We start from the raw sequence: 25,184 nt of genomic DNA, 5'->3' as shown, positions 1-25,184 counted from the left end.
TGCAAGTTCTTATTTACAAAACATCAATGGCTATGTCCGAACCTAAATTTTATGTTAAAAATTGCGGTACTGTCAGATTTGAGCATAAACAGAGAAAATTGCAGCAGCGCATGAATCTAGATGAGATGCACTACTTTCCAACCCCGCTTAGGATCATTGCTATCACATCGCGCACCAGGCAAAATCGGTGTGGTGGCTGATACTCTGTAATGCGATCTGACACACACCTTGAAAACGGGTAGTGTGGTCTGATAAACCGGTTTATACTGGACCCGTAGGTGCCGAGTCTGGTAGTTGGGAAGGCCTGTGATTCGCATTTTTGCCAAAAGCTTTTTTGTGGGTAGTGGGATATTAATTTTTAAGTATGGTTTAGGCTCATAGTGCTTTTTAATTTTTCCTCTTTGCAGAACTCCTCCCAAAACTCTGATTTTATTTTGTAGGCTTTTTCATTCTCTAGATTTTGGTGATTGTAGATTTTATTGTCAGTTGTGGTTGAATTTGAGTGATTTAGTTCCCAACATGAAGCCAAATTTGACGTTGCCCAAATCCAGTTAAGGAAAAAACCCGATAATTGGCATACCCTTTAAATTGTCAAGAAGACGAGAATATATTGCCCATTTTATTTATCTGAATATCGGCATACAGCTCAGGTTTCTTGTTTTCCTTTTGGAAAAATTTCCCCAAACCCGAGACGATTTCCCCATATTACAATTCACAACAAGGGAGGATCGAGGATTATTTGAAGTGTGTGTGTGTGTGTGTGTGTGGGGGGGGGGGGGGGGGGGGGGGGTCCAGAACGCCAAGCCTCGGATACGAAGCCGACCATGCTCAAAGGTCCCCAAAATTTTTTTGGTGTTTTGGAGGGCAAACGGTGGTTTTGGTATTGTTTAGAACTATGACTCAGCTAGCTAAAATTCTAATTTCAAGAGGGGAATATTGGTGTGATATATTTTTCAGAAACCGAAGGGGGGTCAGGACCCCCTGATCCCCCCCTCTAAATCCGCCACTGCACAACATTGTGTTTTATTGCTCTGTCTCCCTTTCGTGCCGTGTAAATATCACATTTACTCTTTTGATATTCATGGATGCACCAGCGTATTAAAATGGATATGAAATAGCTACAAAAATCGAGCATTCAACACTGACACCCCCCCCCCCCCAAAAAAAACAAGAAAAAGTTGACCTCCCGTCAAAATTGGATTGCATTAGTTGAGACGGGTCTCGGTTTCACATGAATGTGCCATACGAAGAGTCTACTTCAATAGGTAAAACAGGATGTAATAAATATAACTTGTATTAAATTTGGTCTCCAAATATTATTATATGTCTTTAAAAAGTGACGTTTTCTTAAAAGTGTATCCTGATTGAAAACAGTTTTGAGTGCATATATGTTGGCATGTTGTAGTATAAAATAGTTCAGTGAAGCATAACTTTTCCACCCCTCTGATTTAAGAATACCCATAGTCTATAGTTGACTCACTGTTCAGTGCGATAGATAGCCCGAGTTTTTTGTTTTCTTGTACGCGATCAGTTAAAACTTTAGAAAACAACGAAGGTCTACCGTGACGGCTCTCAGATGCGGGCCTCATATTTTTTAGCAGTCCTCGGACTTCTCTTCGTACTGTCGCTGGCGAGTGCGAAGAACCACAAGCACAAATCGCAGGACAAATCCCGAGTGGTCTTCGACGAGAAACAAGATGGCGAGCTTTTTCGTGGACACCACGGCAAGAAGCATAAGCATCCCCACAAAGGACACGGTAGAGGGCTTGATGGACACAAGCCAGTGGTACTATTTTACTTTGATTGCGAATTTATTTAAATTATTAATACACCAAAGTTTAAATAGCAGCTAGCAATTGATTTAGTGATGGAATAAGCAGTGGAACCTTCGTCGGTACTTTAACGTTAAGAATATCTAGCTCAGATTTTTAACCCACTAAAGAAAATTTAGTAAAGAGATTTGAATTATGTAATATCACAGTTTTGACTTGATGTTTCCTGGGACAGTTTTTATGTTTTTATGATGTTTGGGTTGATTTTTTAGAAGGAGAGCAGGGACAGCGTTTACAAAGAAGAATGGAAGAAAATGACTAACTATGACACATCTGGGTCCAGTAAGTACATCTTAACGTTGACTGAATTCTGTGTTCCAAGGCCCTTAGACCACATAGATATTGTTAGTCGACTAGAATCAGAGAAAAAGAATATTTAATACTGATAAATCTTTGATAGACATGCTGCAGTTGAAATTATCAGGCAGTGGACTAATTTTAAGGCCAAGAGAGCCAGGATACTTTGTAATATGTTTTGATGACACCCCTCCCCGTATAAGCCTGCATTTTTTTTTTTACTTTTGTGTTAAATTTGGAAAGCTTGGGGGAATTCTTCAGTCTCTTGTGTGCTTTTATACATTTGCTGAACATGTTAGATGTCATAAAGGTTTTCTGATATATGTTGAGTGTGGCATGCATTAAACTATGTACTATTAATAAATTTGATCAGGTTTGGGATCTCAGTGTAGTCATGTTGAGTAAAGAGATTTGCCTTATCTAACTGTCAGCTTGATTTGTTGCTTTTTATGCTATGCGTGGAGCCAGAGGTTAGTGGAAAGGTAAACAAGGTCACAACTGGATCATTCACAAGATTATGTGCACATGTTTTGCTTAAGCACTAGAATCAAAATAAATACAGAAAACTTTTTTATATCGGAGTGTTCGCAACTGCTTAATTCAAACAAATATGCACCAACACCTAATAAAATACAGCTTTAATAGGATTGTTTTCTATATGTAAAATGTCACCTGAAATCACCAGACCTGTAGTTAACATAATCTACCAGAAATAGAATGTATTTTATTTACAAGAAGTAAGAGTGTATGTGTAACAAAGAAAGTTCCCAATTTTCAGAAAGGTGCCATTAATTAGGTTTTCATGTTGCCATTTTAAACTGGTGTGACAATGGCCAAAGAAAATAAAAAAAGGTAAAGATTTGAATGAATGTATACATTGTGTAGCATCATTCAGATAATGGTTTTGAGGTGAGATAGCTGACGAGAATACTTTCCATTTCAAGGGAGCATCACACAAAGTTTGTGTATGACAAATTCTTTGGTCTTAACTGTTGTGCCCTTTTTATCTTTTATTTCACCCCTGCACTTGGCTGGGGGAACCAGCCTGTGTCTTGGGTCATTGTAAACTTCATTCTTCTTAAGAATAGAGAATGGTTTTATAACAGCAAAGTTATTTCAGTACTTACTTGATGACAGTCCTACACTGTGTGCACAGTGATATCTTGTAGCTCTGGATGGTGAAAAAAAACTGTTTGTCTCTAGATGTTAAAACAACTATCATATTTCAGTTGTCAGATAAAGAGAGATGAATTAAAAAAAAACTGAAATACATCAGATCCAAGTTAAGTCATTTCTAGAAGAAAGATTATCACCTGAGGAATGTTATAAGATAGTATCAGTAGAAGTCTGGTGGCTTTGTGATGAGTGCGCTAGGATTGTGATGAATGTGTCTCCTGAAATGAGTTTACCCACCCACTTTCAAACTGTATGTAACGTGCAGAATGGTTTGATGATTGTATTTTGTGGAAATTGTCTGGTGCTGTTTGAAAAGGAAAAAAGAAAATAAAGTGGTTACCTGAGCATCGAAGCTCATGGATTTGAGTTATCACTGTTTATTCAGTCTAAATACCTTTGGGGAAAATTTCTTTCAGCAAACAAGTATCAATAGATCAGCAATCATCCATTTTTGTATAGGTCTTTTACACTTTGGAGGTTTCTTTTGTTATCTGTTCATTTCGTGGAAAAAGCACTCTATGAAGTTTGTCATGCTCTACAAGATTCATATTAAGGCTAATGTATCTGCTTTATGTAATATGAACGATGTTGACTATAAAGTATTTCAATTTGAATTTAATATTTTCCCTTCACTTTTAAACAGTAGTAGCCTTTCCCTTTCTTTCAAGAAGAATATAGGTATAGAATGTAACTGCCAGACGGTCAAATGTATTTCCTGCTCAGGTCTTTGACACAACCAAGAACTAATGGGAAAAGGAATTGCACGTTTTGAATTGTGTCTTGCAGTCAAGATTTGACTGCAGGGCCATATCTATAGATCATTCAAACTTAAAACTGGCTGTAGAATTTGTGCCTCTGAACCAAGCAATCGGATATTGTTATCATTAATTAAAGAGAGAGGAATTTTTGTGAGATGGCTACCTGTATGTTACTACCAGGAAGAAATGTACATGCAAAAGCTTCTCATGGTAATGGCTCAGTCATTTCAACCAGGAAAAATTATCACTATTTTAGATACATAATTTAATACATTTATATGTAGCATTTTGGTATAGGTAGTCTGCTTTTTGATCCCACATTCATCAGCAAGAACTGTTGGGTCCATGCCAACCTGCCTAAGCCCCTTAGCCATTCTATCCACTTAAACCATGGACCCACATACCACTCAATAGGAATGTTCTAATTGTAAGAATTTATTACTTAAAAATACAGAATCTTTAAAATTCATAATTTTCCTGTTTGAAATGATTGAGCCATTACCATGGTGTGTTATGAACCCGACTTGTTATGGATGACAGGTGTAATCTTAAGGTAAAGCAGATGGAGTTATCTCAATAGCTATTGTTAAGTACATCATTTTTTAGGTAGAGTGCTGTTGCACAACTTTAATATAATGGCCAACATTGCACAGCTGTAGGCTGGCTGAGGACGGTTGCACTCAACTATGCCGGTTGCTCCTTTTCATGATGAGTATTAGCTCAATGATCAGCCAGTAAGTTAAACTGATGACGTCTTTACAGGTGCTGCTTGCAAGAGACTCAAGTGCAAGAAGCATCATGTATGCCTGTTCAACAAGGACACCAAGCAGGTCATGTGCGTGGCAAAGAGGGATTTACGAAGGATGTAAGTTAACACTACCCCCTTCACCACACACCTGATCAGTTGACTTTGTTTAGTGTAAAAACCTTTCATAATGCTTATAGTGGCCTGTGTCTATGATAACTACGGGTTTTGAAAACTTAGGTGCAATGTTAAAACAGTTAAGTTTTTTGTATGTTTGAAATAAGTGGTGTTTTTTTTATGTAAGAAAAGGTCAGTTATTTACATGGTTCATTTGTTTACATAATATTGCAGTTTACTTTCTTTATTCACTGATTTTAGTTCCCGTATGAGAGCTGTTCAACATACCAAATTGGAGGTGGAGAACAAGATTGAAGACATTCTTAAAGACATAAGAGTATGTTTTTTTTTTTTTTTTTTTTTTTGCTTGAATGGCTTGAACAGCCAGCTTAAAAGATAGTATATATATATATAATATTCTTATTACTGATTGAAAAGAGTCCATTTTTGTAAAATATTGACTGACATGATTGCCTTAAATAAAATATCTTCTAACGAGTTGCACCTCAAATCATTAAAGGTTATTTACATTTGATTATCACTTTAATTCAGAAACCAGAAAATGAAGTGCAGGCAAAACATATGAGGAAGGTTTTTAAGGTAGGTAGAATACTAGGCAAAAACTGATGTTATTTTGAAGTCAACACAACTGTATTCAGTTACACAGTAGATATAAGTACATGAAAATGTATTTTATTTATAGCATCCATGTAATAGTTTTAGTATTTTTCTTTGTGTCACTTCTATGATATATATTATTTCAGGACAAGAAGGACCATGTTCAGGTGGCATTAGATGTTGTGAAGTCAAAAGATGCACCCAATGTCCACATTGAAACCCACATGGAACATTTGAAGCTCTCTCATAACAAACATGGCAAGCACAAGCACATTAAGGAAGTGATGGCTGGAAAAGAGAAGCCAGTTTTACTCGGTAATTAAACAATTTTTGAAGAGTGCAGCATTTTGATATCATAAGTAGCAAAAGTTGTTTTAAGCGCTTGTGCTTCATTATAGTTATTATGACAACATTCCATGTTATTGACTTCTTGTCAGGCACTGATTAGAACTTTCACTCACCTTTACATAACCTCTCCTTTTCTGTGATCTTTTGCTTGAGAAATCATAGATTGTTTTAAAAGTGAAAGTTAGATATAAAAAATATTTAATTATTGCAATAATTAACCAAGCATCACAAGTGTTACATTAAGTTAAAAGAATAATTGAGAGCCATGATTTTTTCTGACAAAAAGGCGAGTGCACCCCTAGGGAGATGGATGTGATGGGAAAGAGAATGTTGGACTGGTTTAAGGCCCAGCAAGACCAAGACTACAGAGACCATCACCCAGACAGCGAGAAACACAAAGAGAAGGAAAAGAAGCACAAGAAAGGTGGAAAGAAACACAAGAATGGAGGAAAGAGGCACAAGAGGAGTGTCAAGAAGGAATTGGGTCAAGAAGGTAAGAGGAGGTTTAAATGCTAAATTATAGATGTTTTTTGATCATAACTTTTATTGACAGTGGTCTCAAGTAATATTTGTAGCAATTCTTATCTATGTTCGTATATTGCAAATCCGTAAGTGTTCATATATTAATGAGTGAGATAACATGTTAGTGAAAGACATTAAAAAATAAGTCATACATAGTAAACACTTGTACAGTTTATATGGTAAAATAAATACATCAAAATGGAAAGTATTTTAATGTTATCTTGAAATTGTGTTTATAAATAATAAAGTTGATCTTGACTATGTCTGCACAGGTGATTGCACTTGCATTGGTCCAGTGGGGTACGTGTTCCAGAAGATGGACAAGGATGAGGACACCTACTTGACCACAGCTGAACTGAATGATGTAGAGAACAATGGCTATGAACATTGCATGAAGCCATTCCTGGAAAAATGTGACACCAACAAGGACACTAAACTATCTGACAAGGAATGGTGTTGTTGTTTTGCTCATGTGGGTAAGTGAAATTCCTTAGTTTTCACACCCTAACTTAAAACATCAAGTTAAGGTCTGGAAATCTTTCTGTCAAATTAATGATACAAATTTTCTTTAGCCAGTTTTTGTTGTTTTTAGCCATGCTTTTAACAACCTTGTCCTTTGGAGGAGTGTCAAGTGTTGACTATACATTTTATAAAAATGCCCCAAGATTTCGAGTCGAAATGAGTTATTTTATTGAAAAAACATTGTCAGTTTTTATGTACAGACACAGATGTGTCTGTACATATAGCCATCATCTGCGTCTGTCGTCGTCGTTGCCGTCGTCGCCGTGCACTTTTACCGATAACACGATAAGTGGAAAACCATTTTACCTTTTGACTTGAAACTTGCAGAACTGATGAATATTCATAAAACGCAGGTCAAGTTCGAAAATCAGCATGATCGGGCCCCTTTAGGGAATTTATGCAGTTTTTTCACTTTTTTCAGCATATATGCAGCACCGATAACACGATAAGTGGAAAACCATTTTACCTTTTGACTTGAAACTTACAGAACTGATGAATATTCATAATACGCAGGTCAAGTCTGAAAATCAGCATGATCGGGTCACTTTTAGGGAATTTATGCTGTTTTTTCACTTTTTTCAGCATATATGCAGCACCGATAGCACGATAAGTGGAAAACCATTTTACCTTTTGACTTGAAACTTACAGAACTGATGAATATTCATAATACGCAGGTCAAGTTCGAAAATCAGCATGATCGGGTCACTTTTAGGTAATTTATGCTGTTTTTTCACTTTTTTCAGCATATATGCAGCACCGATAACACGATAAGTGGAAAACCATTTTACCTTTTGACTTGAAACTTACAGAACTGATGAATATTCATAATACGCAGGTCAAGTTCGATAATCGGCATGATTAGGCTATTTTGAGGGAATTTATGCTGTTTTTTCACTATTTTCAATATAAATGCAACACTGATAACACAATATAAGAAAAACGGATTGGCCAATTGTATTGGCATTTTCAAGGTGTGACTTTAAAGTTCCATGATCTTGAAGACTTTTGCTTGTCACATTTTCTGAATGTCCATGTTACTAATATTTTTTTAATAACATTTGATTGTCATTATGCTGTTAAACATTATGTAATGTTGCATCAAAATTAGAAGAAACCCCTATTTTGGGCACTGCTCCTATGATGACCATTTAAGGGAAATCATGTCACTTACTGTTCTCAAACTTACAGGAAAGAAACATGGGTCTAACATACAGCTTCAATAGGCAACGCAGTCTGTTTGGTAAATTTTTCTGGCAATTTAACAGTTTTGTGTGAAAATTTAATTTTTCACTTATTTGCATCTTTATTTTCTGTTCTTTGTCTGTACATTTGACAGCTTTGCTGCCTTGTTTATTGATATTGCAGAAAGTTTTGTTAATGTAGAATTGGAGCTGATACTTATAAGGTGAAAACATATTCTTATTTTCTTGTAATTGTTTTCTTTTAGTCCCACCTTGTTTTGAAGCACTGAAGAAAACTCCGGCCACTCTTCTAGGAGGACAACCACAGTTGATGCCAGGTATGATTTTGTGCTCTAAAAACAAAGCATTTTCTGTAATGAAAATTTCTATTTATTATGTAACAGTGCGTGTTTGGGGGGGGGGGGGGGGAGTAAGAAAATGTGATTGCAAGGGGTATGTATATTTAATTTGTGCATCATTTATACCTAACATATTTTACAAACTTGAAGAAAGCTCAAGTTGAAGATCAGTACAAGAAATTCAGATTTGATTCTGTGTCTATTGTAGTTTCCCTTTAATTTATGATAGATATATAACCATCTTTGTTATGCTGTCAGGTGCATTTCTGCCACAGTGTGATGAAGATGGGTTTTTCAAGGCACAGCAGTGTCATGGCAGTACTGGGGAGTGTTGGTGTGTGGACCAGCATGGCAGAGAAATAGGGAACACTCGCAAGAGGGGAGAGGCCAAATGTGGTAAGTGATACTGGACCCTCTCTGTTAAGCTACTACCCCAAGTTATATTATCTTGTGGTTTAACCTACTTGGCAAGAATTACTGTTCAAGAATTATAAGAATCTGTTTCTTCCATGGAAATGAACTGAATGAAAATATTTTCACTTGGGGTGAGAATATTTCCTTTTTGCAATGTGCAAGTTGATAATTTCATTGGATAATATTTTGTGTACCTTAAAGTTTTTTTTTCATTAAAAGGCATATCCATTTGTATTGCTTATATTATCATGTACAAGATTCAACAGATTTATGAAATGACCTATTTTTTTTTTCAGACTAAGCATTTAGAAGAACCATATCAGATGTCTTTTTACCAGCACAGCTTCCAATCATAAGGGTATTAAGGACAGTGAATTAAGCATTATAGGAGAGATCTCTAGCATGACATCCTATCTCTGTTATTGCTGATGATGATACAATTATGCAAGAATGTACTTAATTATTAAAAGGACGTCTATGAAAACCTAGCTTGCACTTTTTGGTAAATGTTGATTTTTTACATGTATCAAGCAGTTCAAAACATTTTTTATGTGCAGATGTCATGTATGTTAGAGAAATAGATGCATACGAAGAACTATTTGTAATACTTCATGTAGATATCTGAGATATGCTTGTGATTTAAAGCAGAGTAATTGTGATTTAAATTTTTATGCTGAACTTTACATATAGAGCTTGCTTTTACAAAGTTTTATGAATATTATTATCGCTTGCCAAGTGTACCCACCTAGTAATAGCATACATTTTGTGCTTTTGAATAAGAATTTGAGATCTGACTCATGAATTTAAAGTAACATGTTGCATTTATTTTCAAAAATATATATATAATAGATTTACCAAGGCCTATCATAAGAAAAAGTAGAGTTATTTATAATATTCCAAAATTTTTGATTTCTACATTGGGTATTTTTTATCTTTTTTGGCTTTATTACATGCAGTTGAAGAAAATTCCTCCTGACCTAAAAGGTACCTCTTTGATGAAAATCGATGATATTACCAGAAGAGCCATGTAACATACTTTTGAATTTACTATTTCAACACAATATAGACCTAATTTCTCCAGCACCATTGTAAGCAAGTTACGATTTTTAATTCCACAACGGTTGTGAAATTTGTTTGCATTTGTTAGGTCACAAGGCTTCTGTTCTATACAGTAAGAGAATGTTTCTTTTATCGTGAGTTGTCTTGAAGAACCATTTTTCAGATAGAATTTTACAAATAAAAGATGTTTAACCTTATTCTGAAGTAGGGAACTCATTTTAAGATACAGAAGCAATAAAATGGTTTGAAAATACCTTGTGTGTTCTTCAAATAAACTACTTTGGGGTAATTATGTTGGCACTGTATCTAAATTAGAACAAACTTGTTTAAATTGGAATAGGCTAATTGCAACTTTCTAGTCGGTACTCGCCGAGCAGTGTTCCGGCGGAACAGCAATTTTGCTGTGGCTTGTCTTGGCACGACATCTATTGTCAATATTACAAAACCCAAACAAAATAGAACGTCGAGGTTGAAGTTCGTGTTGCATCTGCATAATTTTTGCGTTGGGTCCTTGTCAAGTTATTAGAGTTTTGAAAAGTAGCACTACAAACGAGAACCCACACAGACTAAAGGTAGGGAGACGCCTCAAATGTTTTACTTTGTAATTAACCCTCTAATTGTATCAGAGTTTGCCTCGTTGCTTCTCAAGTTCTGACAGTGCTCGTCTCGTTCTTAGACCTACCCTGGCTCGATTTTTTAAATCTGTTCACAAAAAAACCAGATGCGTTTGTTTTAGCGTTTGCTACTCTGGATATTCTCATGCTGCACTAATGATATGTTGTTTGAACGTTAAGTTCATATGGAAACATGACGCACATATTTAATCTATGTGCATTATAACAAATTCAGTGCGCACGATAAACCAAATGAGGAGTGTTGATTGACAAACGCTCGGGCGAGCACGCACGCACGCACTCACACACACACAAACACATACACACACACACATACTTATTAAACATCAGAGCTTGTCATAAATTGAAATTGCAGAGCAGATTGCATTTGGTCTCATAGACATTATCTATTCATGTTAGGTTGTCAGCAATCCCTGCATATGTGTTATTGCCCTCGTTACCCTGCATCATGGCATATTATAATCATTATCACTGAAGTTATACTATCTTCTTTGAAAAAATCCCAATGTATTAACTTCTTTGTCTGCATATCTTGCAAAACTACTTGTTTTTTCAGATTAATTAATATCTTCAAAAAGATAAATCCCCTCAAATAAACTTACCCTTTATTGATATATTGAATTCCTTCTGAAATGTGGAGGAAGTTACAATGAGCTAAGTGACTGGACAGTCATTAAGGCCACATTCAAAACAGCAGGCCTAACTAGTCTGCTGATCAATATGGTGACCAACTTAAAAGCTTGCTGACTAATCCTGCATGAATAGTTCCCTGCGGAGATCATGCACCAAGCATTCAAGTGGGTCAGCCATATTTGATCTGCAGACTAATTATTACTCCACTGCTGAGAATGCAACTGCAGAAATAAATGATTTAATTAGAATTGGTATATATGTTAAAAATTATCTCCAAGGTCAGGATCAGTGATTTGTGAGTAGGAAAAAAATTGATTTTTTTTTCGAGGAAAATTTGATTTGACAGGAAAATTTTGAATAGGATACCTTAAACAGATCCTCAAGCAATTCAGACTACTACCGATTGCAACTAGTGAATTTTTTTGAACAAAAGACATTTTAGTTTTAACATCACTATATATATATATATATATAGTACAGTGTAGATGTCTGATTATATTGAGAATGCAATTCCGGAGGTATGGCTGGTTTATTTGGGATTACAGAAGAGTTTCGAGGAAAATTTGATTTGACAGGAAAATTTTGAATAGGATACCTTAAACAGATCCTCAAGCAATTCAGACTACTACCGATTGCAACTAGTGAATTTTTTTGAACAAAAGACATTTTAGTTTTAACATCACTATATATATATATATATATAGTACAGTGTAGATGTCTGATTATATTGAGAATGCAATTCCGGAGGTATGGCTGGTTTATTTGGGATTACAGAAGAGTTATTGCAACGAAGCTGTTTTATTGCCAACGGTAGATTGAAGTTTTAATGTTATATTGTAAAATTGGGTCTAAACTGACCTCTGAACATAGCACCTCCCATACCCTCACAGGTTATAGTCTCTCTTTCTTTCTCTTTCTCTCTCTCTCATACACACACACACACACACACACACACACACACTGTTATTGAAATAAAACTAAGTTTTCTAAAGGGCTCAGGGAATGTAACTGTAGATTTTTCTTATCTGCTGCTACTCCTGTGGCATCCTTTCAAGGAACAACATTGTTTTTGCATTCCTGCTGGTTTTAGATCAATCAGTGTTTAAAAATAACCCTCCTCCAAGAGAAATGAGCTGCACAGAGGTTTGGATAATGTGAACATGCCATGATATACATGTACCTTAGAACTACACAGATAGTATAACATAACACTCATCAATGTGAACTTAGCTCGATCAGAAATTTCTAAAAAAGGAAAAACTTGAATATTGGTCAATGGATAATGAAAATAAGTAATTAAAGTGAATTTTGAACCCAGTGCATGGAAGAGCTTCAAATAAGATGAACAAAGTAATCAAATCTTTTTGATAGAAAATTAGGCTTTTGACATTGTTTCAGTACAGGTATTTTCCGGTCAGACTCAATTTAAGTTACAGTAAGCTTTATTCTAAATTCTAAATATTGCACTCAGTGACTTAGACATGATGACCGAAGAACTCTTTCTACTTCAATTTGCCATCAAGTTTTGTGTCCCTGTGGTGTGATCTTGGTCTAGGGCTAGTAGATTGCTAGACAACTTGCTGTTTTTTGTTGTAATTGATTTTAGCTCCCTCAGTTTCCACCAAAGGATAGCAATTAGAGTAATTGTTTTTTTTGAAACCCATGAATACCTTGAAGAAATGATGATATGAGAAAGCATTGGTCAGGCATCTTGCAATTAGTACAGACTTCAGTTGACCCATTATAAAGTACAGATATTTTGCTGTAATGTCAGTTTACATTACCAATGATATCCACTGTTACAATGTTCAGCAGTTGTTATTCTGTAACATACATGTATGCTACATGTAGAAGAGCAAATATGTAAAATCAATTCTTAATGTATGTTTATTAACCACATCATATGGCCCTCTTTGGAACCATAAAATCTAGATTACATTCTTCATGATTGGCTGGGTAAACTTCAATTAAGCCCACTGCAAGATGTGAGGGTCCAATTATAATTAAGTGAGAAAATTTGAAGGTTGAGAGATGAAGAAGCCTGAATGCTTGAGAGTCTCCAATTTTTAGTTAAAAATAATGAGATCCCAACTTAAAGGGATGACAGCTGTTCGTATAAGATCCAAATGTTACAATAAAAACATTGTAAAAAAACTCATAGAAATATAATTAACTCCATTTTACCACCAAGAAAGCAGTTATCACAATAATTCTGGAATCTGTACTTGCCTCAGACCTTTGAATGTAGGAATAGATTCATTAACCATTAGCAACTGGCCTGTATATAAGGGGGTTCGAACAAACTGCCCTTCTTGCTGGGAAAAGGTCTGCTCGGGATAAAATTTAATAAAGGTACATGAAGGTTTCATGGTATAAGGTCCACTTTTTCAGAAAAAAAGCCCCCCCCCTCCAATCCCCTTGGAAGTTGCTGGCTAAGGGCCTGGGCAAGTATAGGAAAACTGCTCTTCACCCCAGGGAAATCCTTTTTCAGGCCTACCCAACTACCAGACTTGGCACATAAGGATCCTGAATTAACCGGTATATCGGACCACACTACCCGTTTTCAAGGTGTGTGTCAGATTGCATTTCGGAGTATCAGTCAGAACACTGACAGGATAAGCCCGCGGTCGTCCTACAAAATTTGTTCTGGGGTATGATACTCCGAAATGCGATCTGACACACACCTTGAAAACGGGTTGTGTGATCCGATATACCGGTTAATTCAGGATCCATATGTGCCGAATCTGGTAGTTGGGTAGGTCTGTTTTTTGTTTGTCCAAAACCAGCAGTTATTATCCCTTTAATTTTACCTCTGGTTGGTCTGTGGATTTTTTTGTATGTGACAACTCAGTACTGGCATATGACAACTTTTTAATCATCAATATAAATTTTTTTGTGTGCATGTATATTAATATTATAATAATTTTTGTTATATACTAGTGAAAATGTATTTTCTTAAACCATTTATATTTTTCTACAAATTTCAGAGGTGAATAAGACTTATTTGCTCCAAATAAAATAGTATTAAACTGAAATTTTATTAGATTACATTGCTGGTTAACAAAACACAGCCATTACATTTTCCATTTTTAATCTGCATGCCTTCCTGTTCTTAATGAGACAGACCTATTTATAACTTTGAGATTGATCAGTGAAAGATTGTAGTGATGAGTCACATCTTACTGCATGGAGGCGATCACTTCAGAAGGTGCTGCAAAATGGTTTGTTAGTGATTCAGTGGTTTACTAGTGGTATTTTTGCCTTTGTCAGAGCATTGGGGCACCAAGTTTTATAATGCCCATTAAGAATCAAGATGATGAAACAAGTGCGGTGGAGGCACAAGTGGCTGTTTAATGGCGTCAGGGCGACTCCCTACTCATTATTTCGCATCATAAATGGGATTGCGGCTAAGGTCGCAATCTTGTATTAAGAATAGTTTTAGAGATAACCTTATGATCTATTCAGGTAAGAGGTACAGGCAACTCTGTGCATTTATACCTATGGTCCCTGCTTTTTTACAGTCCATTTCCCTTGTTTGATGCTAATTCTATTGTAGACCATTCTGTCTTTCACAGTGCAATAAAAATAGTTATACACATAGTTTGAGAACAGTGTTGATTGGCCTATAAAGCTATTAATTTATTTTCTGGTTTGAAAAAATCCCAAGCATGTTTTTGTTCAATAGTATATGTTTTGTGTGAAAATATGTCAGATAGCTCACAATACAACTTGCATATATAATGGTATTTGTACTTGCTTATCATGTTCCTATTATCATGCAAAAACAACCCTTTTATATATTCTTTTTATTTATTGTTTTAAGATATCTGCAAATGATGGGCAGTTTAATGGTATGAGAAGTATCTGCAGAAGGAGTTAGTCTTCTCTAGAAGAGATTTAAGATTTTGATATTTTCCAATGACTGGCACCACAATAGGTAAGTCTGAAGTAAATAAATTGTGGTATATACCAGTTGGCACACACGTAATCATTTACAAAACATTCATCAGTTTGCATCTCATATAAACATAGGGGTCTGCAGTTTCATTTCGTGGTGGAATATAATTCTCACTGGTAGGTATATTGTATATATTATCAGAATAAAATGTAGCTTGCTGCTGACATTTAAAGGCCATACACATTTCAGTAAGACAAGAAACGTGTGCTATTTGATCATTTCTCAGAGCTCCTAGAATTAATAATTGCCCAGAGATGTAGAATTGTACCCTTGTATGGTGTTCCAGTCCATTAAGTTCCAAGGCTTCAGTATTGCAAGAAGGGTAGATTTTATTGGAATGCTAATTTTACAGAAAGCTCATTTCATATCATATTTATCTAGGCAGGTAATGTGTCCCTGTCTCCTTTTCTATGGATTTATCTATTGCAGGAAATTGCTTGAAGATGACTTGACATCAGTCGAAGCAGAATGGGAGCTGAGGAAAGTCGACTGACTTCAATGTCAGATGTTGCTGGAGGACATGGCAGTGTTTCGAGGTGCCGCAGCTCATCTACCCAGTCATATTTCAGTTTGCACGAAGACACAAAACCGTGGACCTTGCTTCATCAGTGCACTTTGCAAGAATGGAAAGGTGGACATGCAGGCAAGTATTCCCCCCTCTCCATTTACAACCAACAACTGCAGCCATTACATGATGCCAAATTATAGTGGAAGTACATGCATGTGCTGGGCAGAGGAGAGTCACAATAAATCAATATTTAAAAAATCACTATGATAAATAAGGAAAATAAGTAAAAGTATGTGACATCTGTGACAGTTAAAGGCTAGACCACTCATTACGATTGGATATTGTAATTCAAATAATATATATTAAAGTAAACATGGCCACATGCCTGAGGTACCATCAACATTCTATGCGAATGCATGTTATAATGTACTGTACTTGTGATGACAAATTAATAGCTAAATACTAGTAATCACATCATGTAAGAATTGTAGAAATTGCAGAAAGGGTGTCATTTTTTCTGAGAAATTACAACAATGAAGTATTGGTTATAACCTACATGTACCTGTATATGTTTGAAGCCATGTTGCTACAATACTACTGGGACTGTAAAGATTGGACAAGCAGATTTTCTTTCAATAATGCATGGATTGACCTGCAAACTTCACGAAAAGAAATTCATCTCGGGGGAGGTTTAATATCATTCTCCTCACCACTGTAACATTAAGGTTACCCAGTCAAATGATTAAGTTATCCATGCAGTGTGTGATGGAAAAATATTTAGGGCAAAACAGGTTTCTAAGTGGAAGGAAAAAAAAAAAGATGGATAATGACTGACAAATGGAATGTACCAACAGAAATGAAGAACACTTATGCTGCCTATAAGGGGAATGCACTGCCATAATCTAAGAATTAAGCAAAACTGGCAAATAAATATAAAATAAAAAATACCAACCGCGACAACCAATATAAAAGAAAAAACAAAACAAAATACTATAAAAACAAGATTTTCCCCCAAGAATTATGTTATGTTTTACTACAAGCCAACAAATGAACCAACAAATACTGAATAAACCAACAAATACTAATAATTGAAATGCACAAGCAATTTGTGAAAGAACATGGTTTTGCCAAGTAGAGAGAAACAGAAAGCATGAGTTGGCAGCAAGTAGGTTTTACAAATTGGGTTTTGATGGGTAGGATGGGAGTTAATGATGATATGGCTGCTCAGCATCTTACACAATTTCCTCTCCATCTAATTTACTTTTAATCATGAACACACAATTGAGGCTTGCCTGTCTTTAAATTGAAGCTGTGCAATTGTGAGTGCATGCGTGCATGTGAGTGTGCATGTGTGTATGTGTCTTATTATAATTGTAAGACAAAACAAAAATAACAGCAATTAATTTTCCCCAACCAGACAGGAGCACGCACACACACACACACACACACACACACACACACACGCTTCAACCATCAACGTAGCTGAGGTCATTAAAAGATGCAAAATGTCCTTATATTAGGCATTCTCTGAGGACTTGAAATGTGAATGATGACTTAAAGGATGTATGGCCCTATAAAATCTAATAATCTTAAGTCACAACAAATGACATCCAGTAAGAGAAAATTGATGTACCATGTGAATGGAAAAATTAATTTTGCAGGCAAGGCAGACTGAACATGCAGCAAAAAGTTCGCTTTTGTTTTGAGGATAAAAGATGATTGAAAAAATAAGCAAGTTGTTTTGGCAGCCTATAGCATTATTTTTGTGGATAATCTTTATATTGCATGTAATGTTTTCTTAAATAACAACCTCAAAAGAAAGGGGGGGGGGGGGGAGACCAAACGCCTTCCTTCTTTGCTAAAAGAAAAAAAGCCATGCAGAAAGATCATCAGTGTGTTAATATTTTTTTCATTTCATGGTCCACCTAGTATTACTTGCTGTAGACTGGGCATTTTATTGATAGCTTAATGCCAAATAAGGGAGTGGAAAATTAATTTTGTAGATTCAATATGGAGATTTAATGTGGAGATTCTTGTGTTAAATTACCACATGATAATGCAATAGTTCCATGGAATTAAAGTAATGAACTTACAAGAGGAATATTGATGGGAAAAAAACAATGATACAGTATGCACTCCAGTCATGTAGACTTATTGTGTCTTACAGGTAATTTTTGTGATATGATATTGTCTGCTCTTTTGCAAATGAGTCTCAGTTCAATTTGCCTATTAGATTATAGATTAATCTGATTTTCAGTGAATCCACTGCAAGACAGCAACTTACTTGTATTTCACAAATAGATCATTTTCATGAATCTTGGGAAATGGTTCTTTGCTTCTTAAAGGACACGGTTCTTAATTGATTAGATGACAATGCATTATTCACTGTACTGATTTTTTAACTCTCTCTCTCTCTCTCTCATGCACACACACGCACATCTTTCATGTACTTGTACTGCATATATGCTAATATATTAATTAACACTTCTTTTTCATTTTCTCCATATCTCACTCAACTACATCATTTAGAAGGCATGTGCAAGTTACTTGGCAAACTCACAAGCTAGGTAGCACACATATCAGCTTGTTTTTTGTACATTTTACCTAATGTCTTGTGCATTACCTCACCATTTTGTTGGCTTTTTCTGCTCTGCATTCTGTTGTAGAGAAGCATACAAGTTGACCCCAAGATCTTATATCAGGGGCCTCTTGTAAGTACACATTGATCTAGACAGCTAGCAATAGATATCTGTTAAAATAGTAAATATATACCACGGAGTATCTATTCATCTGCACTGCTGAAATGTCAAAAATCTCATGTGGGCTTTATTTTTTTTCCATGTTTTATAAACAACCAGCTGAGACTGTTTTAAGGGTCTATTTTTTCTTTAATTACCATATGCACCTTTTCTTATAAGAGAGATGTAATGAAGTGAACCATTGGCAGGCCTTATAAATGGATTAGGCATTTACTAACAATACCCAAAGATCTTTAAGTCATATGTTGGGAAATTGTCAGTCTGACCAGTCATGTCTGCCTGAAAAGCCAGAGGACGGGCAAGATTTTTGAGAATACAGGTCCTGTGGATCGGCAAGGTTTATTTGGAATTACAGTACATAACAATTTAAAAAAAAATTAGGAGAACCTGCAGATTTCTTGTAGTGCAGGTCCTCTGGACCTTCAGTTCCTCCAAAGTTTTCCCCACATCTGCTTTAGGTACTAACACCCATATTAACTACATAACCCACAAATTAACCAACACACCGTAAAAGTATTTACCACTGCCAGAGCAGATAAATGTTAGTGCTAGGAATTGCTCTGGTAGTGGTAATGTCAATGTTTTGCCAAGATTTTAAGATTCTGATTGACATTAAACATGCTAACATAAGTTATTAACAGTTTTAACATGAAAATGGTTTGTGAACAGTTGGGTGATTTGCAGTATGATTCTTTCACAATTGACTGACACACTTTGGGCTGTATGACTTTAATGCTACTTCTGAATTAGATTTCTTGATCACTTAAAAGCCTGCTGTTTCATAAGTTTTTTTTTTGTCAAATTTTTTTATTTTATTTTTTTCTAAGAAATGATGTCTTAGAAAAATGGACATCCAGACTTCAGAGTCATTTGGAGAATGCCCTATATCAGCTTTTGAAACATGGGATAGCAATTCCAGCCATAGATTTTGAAAAGTGCAGTTTAATTATTTTAGTTAATAAATTGTATTTAGTGCAAGGAAAGATGAGCTCTTATTTTGTTTCGTTAGGATTTTTTTTTCAGATGTTTGTTTTCACTTTTTCTCATGAGTTCTCTTATGGTTTTAGATACAGCAGGCTTCAAGGAGAAGGTCTTGGCATGTGAAGGTGCTCTCCACAAAGATTGTAGCCATGCTTTTTGCATCAACCGCCAAGGTATCATCAACATCAACAAATCCTCACACATCTTCAGTTTCAGAAAAAGGAGCAAATTTACCAAGATGGCAGAGCACTTTGAATACAATCATATCCCAGCTCAGCTGTCCTCTATACAGAATTTCCACGTTAGAAGTGTCTTGTGTTTTCAAGGGCGAATTGTGGTGTTACATCTAGTTAGGAATATGGGAACTCAATTTGGTGTAATTGACTTAAAGACCAACAAATTTCTTGGTGTTTTTGGTAAACACACTGTGGAATTTGTAAACGAATCCCTTCGAGGGTCTATTAGTCCAGATGGCACCAAGTGCTTGGTAAAAACCCCTCTACCACCAAGTTCAGTCAGGGGGCCAGCTAGCTATGTCTTACGGTTATACAATCTGAAAGGAAATGGGTTCCCCATGATATATGAAGTACAGCTACAGTGCAGAGACTCTTACTTCAGTTTTGATCCCAGGTTTCACTGGAATCGCATTGCAGTGACCAACTTTGAGCAAGGGACAGACAACAGCCTGAGCCTTGTACATCTCGCCAGCAATAATCCATGGGAGATTATTGCAACCAATCACAAAGCAGATGACACAAGGCCTTCACTTTATCCTAACCTGAGAGAACTTTTGTACACACCAGATGGCTCACTCATTGTTACAATGATGACAGAAACCATTTGCAATTGCCAAGAATTGAAAAGAACCCGTTTTCGCAATTGTCAGCCAATTATGTGCAGTATATTTGTTTTTGATGCCAATACCACAGATCCGCTTCATTGTGTTCAGTATCATCGCTACACATGCAGTCAACATATGTGCCCCTCTAATTTCATGCCTGTGTTCTCGGGGTGCGCAAGCAGAATGGCAATGGCAATGAACATCCCAGATCAACATGCAATAACTTATGTCCAGGTTTATAACTTGCCAAAGCCCTTAAACCTTCAGAGCCTGTGCCGTACTGTGATCTTGCAGTGTTTTGCAGAAGATGAAGTACTCCAGCTGCCACTTCCACAGCGACTGATTCAGTTTTTGCAGTTTTATCCAGAGTATTGAGTCAAATATATGGACATATGGAGACTTCCTTAGAAGTAGAAAATAAATTAAAATAATTGGATTTCAAATGCTTTGAAATTTGTTTAAAAATGAATTTAACCTGCCCCATGTCATATATATTACAAATAGATATTATTATCTGCACAAGCATTGAAAACTATTTTTTGATTTGTAAAATTGTACACTACTGTAAATTGTACTGACCAGTTTAGTGGTTACTGGATCATTTGTCAGTATTGCTCAGAATTCCATTAGAATGTACAAACATTTTCATCAACAGAGGAATCGAAATTTTGAACAACATCTCTTACTGGGAAATGCACTTCTCTGAGTGCTGTATGGGATGTATCTGGAACAGTCAACAAACTTAACTTGGGGAATTTTATAATTTAAAAATTATCCTCAATGATTTGGTAAAATATCACTCTCAGAGTCTGTACCATTGCATGGTATTGTAACTCTGTAGGGTCTGTAGCTTGTGTGTCATACCTGTGACATTTTACTTCTGTAAAAGGTTTCAGAAGGAATTAATTTGTAGAAACTGGAGTTAAATGGAAAGTTTATAATATTGTTCACATACCTTGGATAAAGTTAATTGATTTTGAATTAATTAAGGAGGATTCATTTTGGTGCTAAGCAATTTTTTAAAATTTCATCTATTTGTTGCAATTTAATTAGTATTATTAACAAGTCAATTCCATTTTACTTATAACACACACAGGTGAAAGCGTTTTATTATGTCCTTTTAAGATTAAAATGTGAGAGTTAAGTTAGTGAAGGTACAAATGCTAACTTAGTTTATTATTGTGCCAATGATCCATAAGTATTTCACCCACAGGGTGCCTGAAGATAGTTGAACGAGATCATGATAAATCCTGCAATTAGTATAGGCCTAAAGGCTAACACAAGATGGTCCTTATACATCTCTACTGAAGGTTTTGATGCTTAAAAAAGTTAAAAGGATTATTGTCTCAGTATTTAAGTTATTGCTTATGACTTTTCACTAATAAAGTGATCAGGAGAGAATGAGGACCAATTAAATGTTTTTGAAAAAAAGCAGCCATAGCATGTATCTTGGATCCATCTTATGTATGATGGGTCTATATAAGCTTACACATATATTATCACAGAAAGGTGTATTGTTGTCAAAGGCATGCTAAAGAACTTTTGTTGTCTTGAAATTATTAAGAATTACTCAGAATTATTTTTGAATAGATATATGTTGCAAAATATTAAGAAACTTAAAAAACTTAAAAAAATCTGAATTAAGTGATATAAAAGTGTTGTGTTTCAACTCTAGTTTAATTTGTGCATGTAATAATCCTTAATGACATCGGAAATATATTGATGCAGGTCACGTTGTAAAACAAGTTATGTTTGCTTCACAGAGACAAACATTTCAAAAAATTTTTACGGATAATATCATTTAAAACATACAAACTTTAAACAGGTTGATGTTGTATCACTTAATTATTCTAACTAAATGATAAAAAATGAGACTGTTATGAGATAATGGACATAACTGAAAAATGAGCAGGAAATCAAAGCGTACCTTAGGAGGAATTTCTGACATTAAATTTGTCTTCATTTTTATGTACAGACACAGATGTGTCTGTACATATTGCCATCACCTGGGTCTGTCGTCGCCGATGGCGATGGCGATGGCGATGCCGATGCCGTGCACTTTCCTTGTAAACACGATAAGTGGAGGGCAGTTTTACTTTTTGGCTTTATATTTACAGAGCTGATGAATATTCATAAAACGCAGGTCAAGTTCGAAAATCAGCATGATCGGGCCATTATTGTAGAAGTTATGCTGTTTTTTCACTTTTCAACATATATGCAACACTGTAAACACATTTCAAGGAAAACCGATAGGCCTGTTGTCGTGAAACTCAAGGCAATCATAAGTAACATGGTTTTCCCATAATGGTCCTCATGGCAGCAGCACGTTTTTTTCAAATTTTGATGCAATATTACATAATGTTTAACAGCATAATGACCATCAATTTTAATAATAAAATATTAGTATTATGGATATTCAGAAAATGTGACTAGCAAAGGTCTTCAGGCCCATGGAACTTCAAAGTCACAACAACAAAAAAAGCATAACTACTACAATAGTTGCCCCGATCATGCTGATTTTCGAACATGACCTGCGTTTTATGAATATTCATCAGCTTTGTAAATATATAGCCAAAAAGTAAAACTGCCTTCCACTTATCGTGTTTACAATGAAAGTGCATGGCGTCGGCGACAGAGACAGTGACGGCGACGACAGACGCAGGTGATGGCAATATGTACAGACACATCTGTGCATATTTACTGTATTGTTTGAGACCAGTAAGTGACATGGTTTTTCTTAAATGGTCATTATGGGAGCAGTGCCCAAAATAGGTTTTTTTCAAATTTTGATGCAATATTACATAATGTTTAACAGCATAATGACCATCAATTTTTAATAATAAAATATTAGTATCATGGATATTCAGAAAATGTGACTAGCAAAGGTCTTCAGGCCCATGGAACTTCAAAGTCACAACTTGAAAATGCCAAAATGTAAACAAGACAGCACTGTTCTGAAATGGTTTTTTTTTTTTTTTTTTAACAATTTTTTTTAACATAAAACAAAATTAACAGGTTACTGCCATTTTTATACGATCAACTAAGAAAATTGATGACATGGGAAAAATATCAATACAACAGTGCTGAATGTCCAATTTCCTCCATTCTGAGATTCTGAACATAGTGAATGATTGAATCTGACAAACTGCAATGATATGAGTTTATTTCCATTTTTGAAACTTTATTACACAATACAAGATAACAAGCTTACCATCATTTTTACAAAATCAACTAATAATGTTGTAAAGATGCAGGAAATGTCAACCAAACACTTTTACATATCTTATTAGTTCAATAATGAGACTGTTAACATGCCTAAGAGTTGAATCTGAGGAAATGTGAAAAAACAGCATAACTTCTAAAATAATGCCCCGATTATGCTGATTTTCGAACTCAACCTACATTTTAGTAAGACTGACCACTCCTGTGAGTTTAATGACAATTGGCCTATCTGTTTTTCTTATATTGTGTTTACAGTGTTGCATATATGCTGAAAAATGAACAAGACAGCACTGTTCTGAAATGGGTTTATTTCCATTTTTAACACTATTTAAACATAAAACAAAATAAACAGTTTACTGCAATTTTTTTATGATCAACTAAGAAAATTGATGAGATGGGGAAAATATCAAAAGAACAGTGTTAAATGTCCATTTTCCTCCATTCTGAGATTCTGAACAAAGTGAATGATTGAATCTGACAAACTGCAATGATATGAGTTTATTTCCATTTTTGACACTTTATTACACAATACATGATTACAAGTTTACCATCATTTTTACATAATCAACTAACAATGTTGTAAACATGCAGGAAATGTCAAACAAACACTTTTATGTATCTTATTAGTTCAATAATGAGACTGTTAATATGCCTAAGAGTTGAATTTGAGGAAATGTGAAAAAACAGCATAACTTCTAAAATAATGGCCCAATTATGCTGATTTTCGAACTCAACCTGTGTTTTAGTAAGATTGCCCACTCCTGTGAGTTTAATGACAATTGGCCTATCTGTTTTTCTTATATTGTGTTTACAGTGTTGCATATATGCTGAAAAATGAAAAAACAGCATAACTACTAAAATAGTTGCCCGATCATGCTGATTTATGAACTTGACCTGCGTTTTAGTAAGATTGATTACTCCTGTGAGTTTCATGACAACAGGCCTAACGGATTTCCTTAAAATGTGTTTACAGGGTTGCATATATGCTGAAAAAAGAAAAAACAGCATAACTTCTACAATAATGGCCCGATCATGCTGATTTTCGAACTTGACCTGCGTTTTATGAATATTCATCAGCTCTGTAAATATAAAGCCAAAAAGTAAAACTGTCCTCCACTTATCGTGTTTACAAGGAAAGTGCACGGCATCGGCGACGGCATCGGCATCGGCATCGGCGACGACAGACGCAGGTGATGGCAATATGTACAGACACATCTGTGTCTGTACATAAAAACGTTCTGTAAAATAACTCTAATGAGGGTTTAACTGCTTAGTATTCTTCATTTGCCACACAATAAATAGTACCCAGCAGTACAAAATGCTTTCTTATTTTTTAATCATTCACAATTTTTCTTTGTTTGATAATTATATTTTTGACAACACATAGCCAGAAGTAATTTTATGTAACAATGCCTATTTCAATTGTGTTGTGTGCACACCAACAAAATACAAAATATCATATTTATCTCCTTCTTGGGAGTTCAATCCCCTTGAAGGAGGTACTGAGTATTACCTGTGTAACAATTATATGCTACAGTACGTACTTAGATCTACCGGTACTAGTACCGCATGAATTCCGTAGACTACATGTAACGGACATTGTAAAAAATAATGATCAAAATCGATTAAGTATAATAATATTTACTGCCCAAAATTCTGTGCCAAACTCTGCGTGGTCCGAATCAAACCTCGTGCAGTC

At 35.3% G+C, this 25,184-nt stretch overlaps 2 protein-coding genes across 2 annotated transcripts; both read left to right on the top strand.

Annotated features, from left to right (window-relative positions):
• Window positions 1-1,464: 1,464 nt before the first annotated feature.
• LOC106168358 (uncharacterized) lies at window positions 1,465-10,201 on the top strand. Its single transcript, XM_013547391.3, has 11 exons — window positions 1,465-1,786; window positions 2,045-2,114; window positions 4,826-4,928; window positions 5,187-5,262; window positions 5,478-5,525; window positions 5,690-5,858; window positions 6,178-6,384; window positions 6,686-6,889; window positions 8,383-8,454; window positions 8,734-8,871; window positions 9,186-10,201. Exons 1-11 carry the CDS (start codon window positions 1,577-1,579, stop codon window positions 9,188-9,190), a joined length of 1,302 nt encoding a protein of 433 aa, XP_013402845.2. The 5' UTR covers window positions 1,465-1,576; the 3' UTR covers window positions 9,191-10,201.
• A 158-nt stretch (window positions 10,202-10,359) lies between these two features.
• LOC106168346 (uncharacterized) lies at window positions 10,360-21,664 on the top strand. The gene is made up of 4 exons (XM_013547375.2): window positions 10,360-10,520; window positions 15,040-15,153; window positions 15,604-15,817; window positions 19,509-21,664. Exons 3-4 carry the CDS (start codon window positions 15,643-15,645, stop codon window positions 20,636-20,638), a joined length of 1,305 nt encoding a protein of 434 aa, XP_013402829.2. The 5' UTR covers window positions 10,360-10,520; window positions 15,040-15,153; window positions 15,604-15,642; the 3' UTR covers window positions 20,639-21,664.
• Window positions 21,665-25,184: the final 3,520 nt, after the last annotated feature.

The sequence above is a fragment of the Lingula anatina genome, chromosome 2 (assembly GCF_051362555.1).
Source record: "Lingula anatina isolate TDL-2025a chromosome 2, LinAna3.0, whole genome shotgun sequence".
NCBI lineage: Eukaryota > Metazoa > Brachiopoda > Lingulata > Lingulida > Lingulidae > Lingula > Lingula anatina.
The sequence above is the reverse complement of the archived record's forward strand: the minus strand, read 5'-3'. Positions and strand labels throughout refer to the sequence as shown.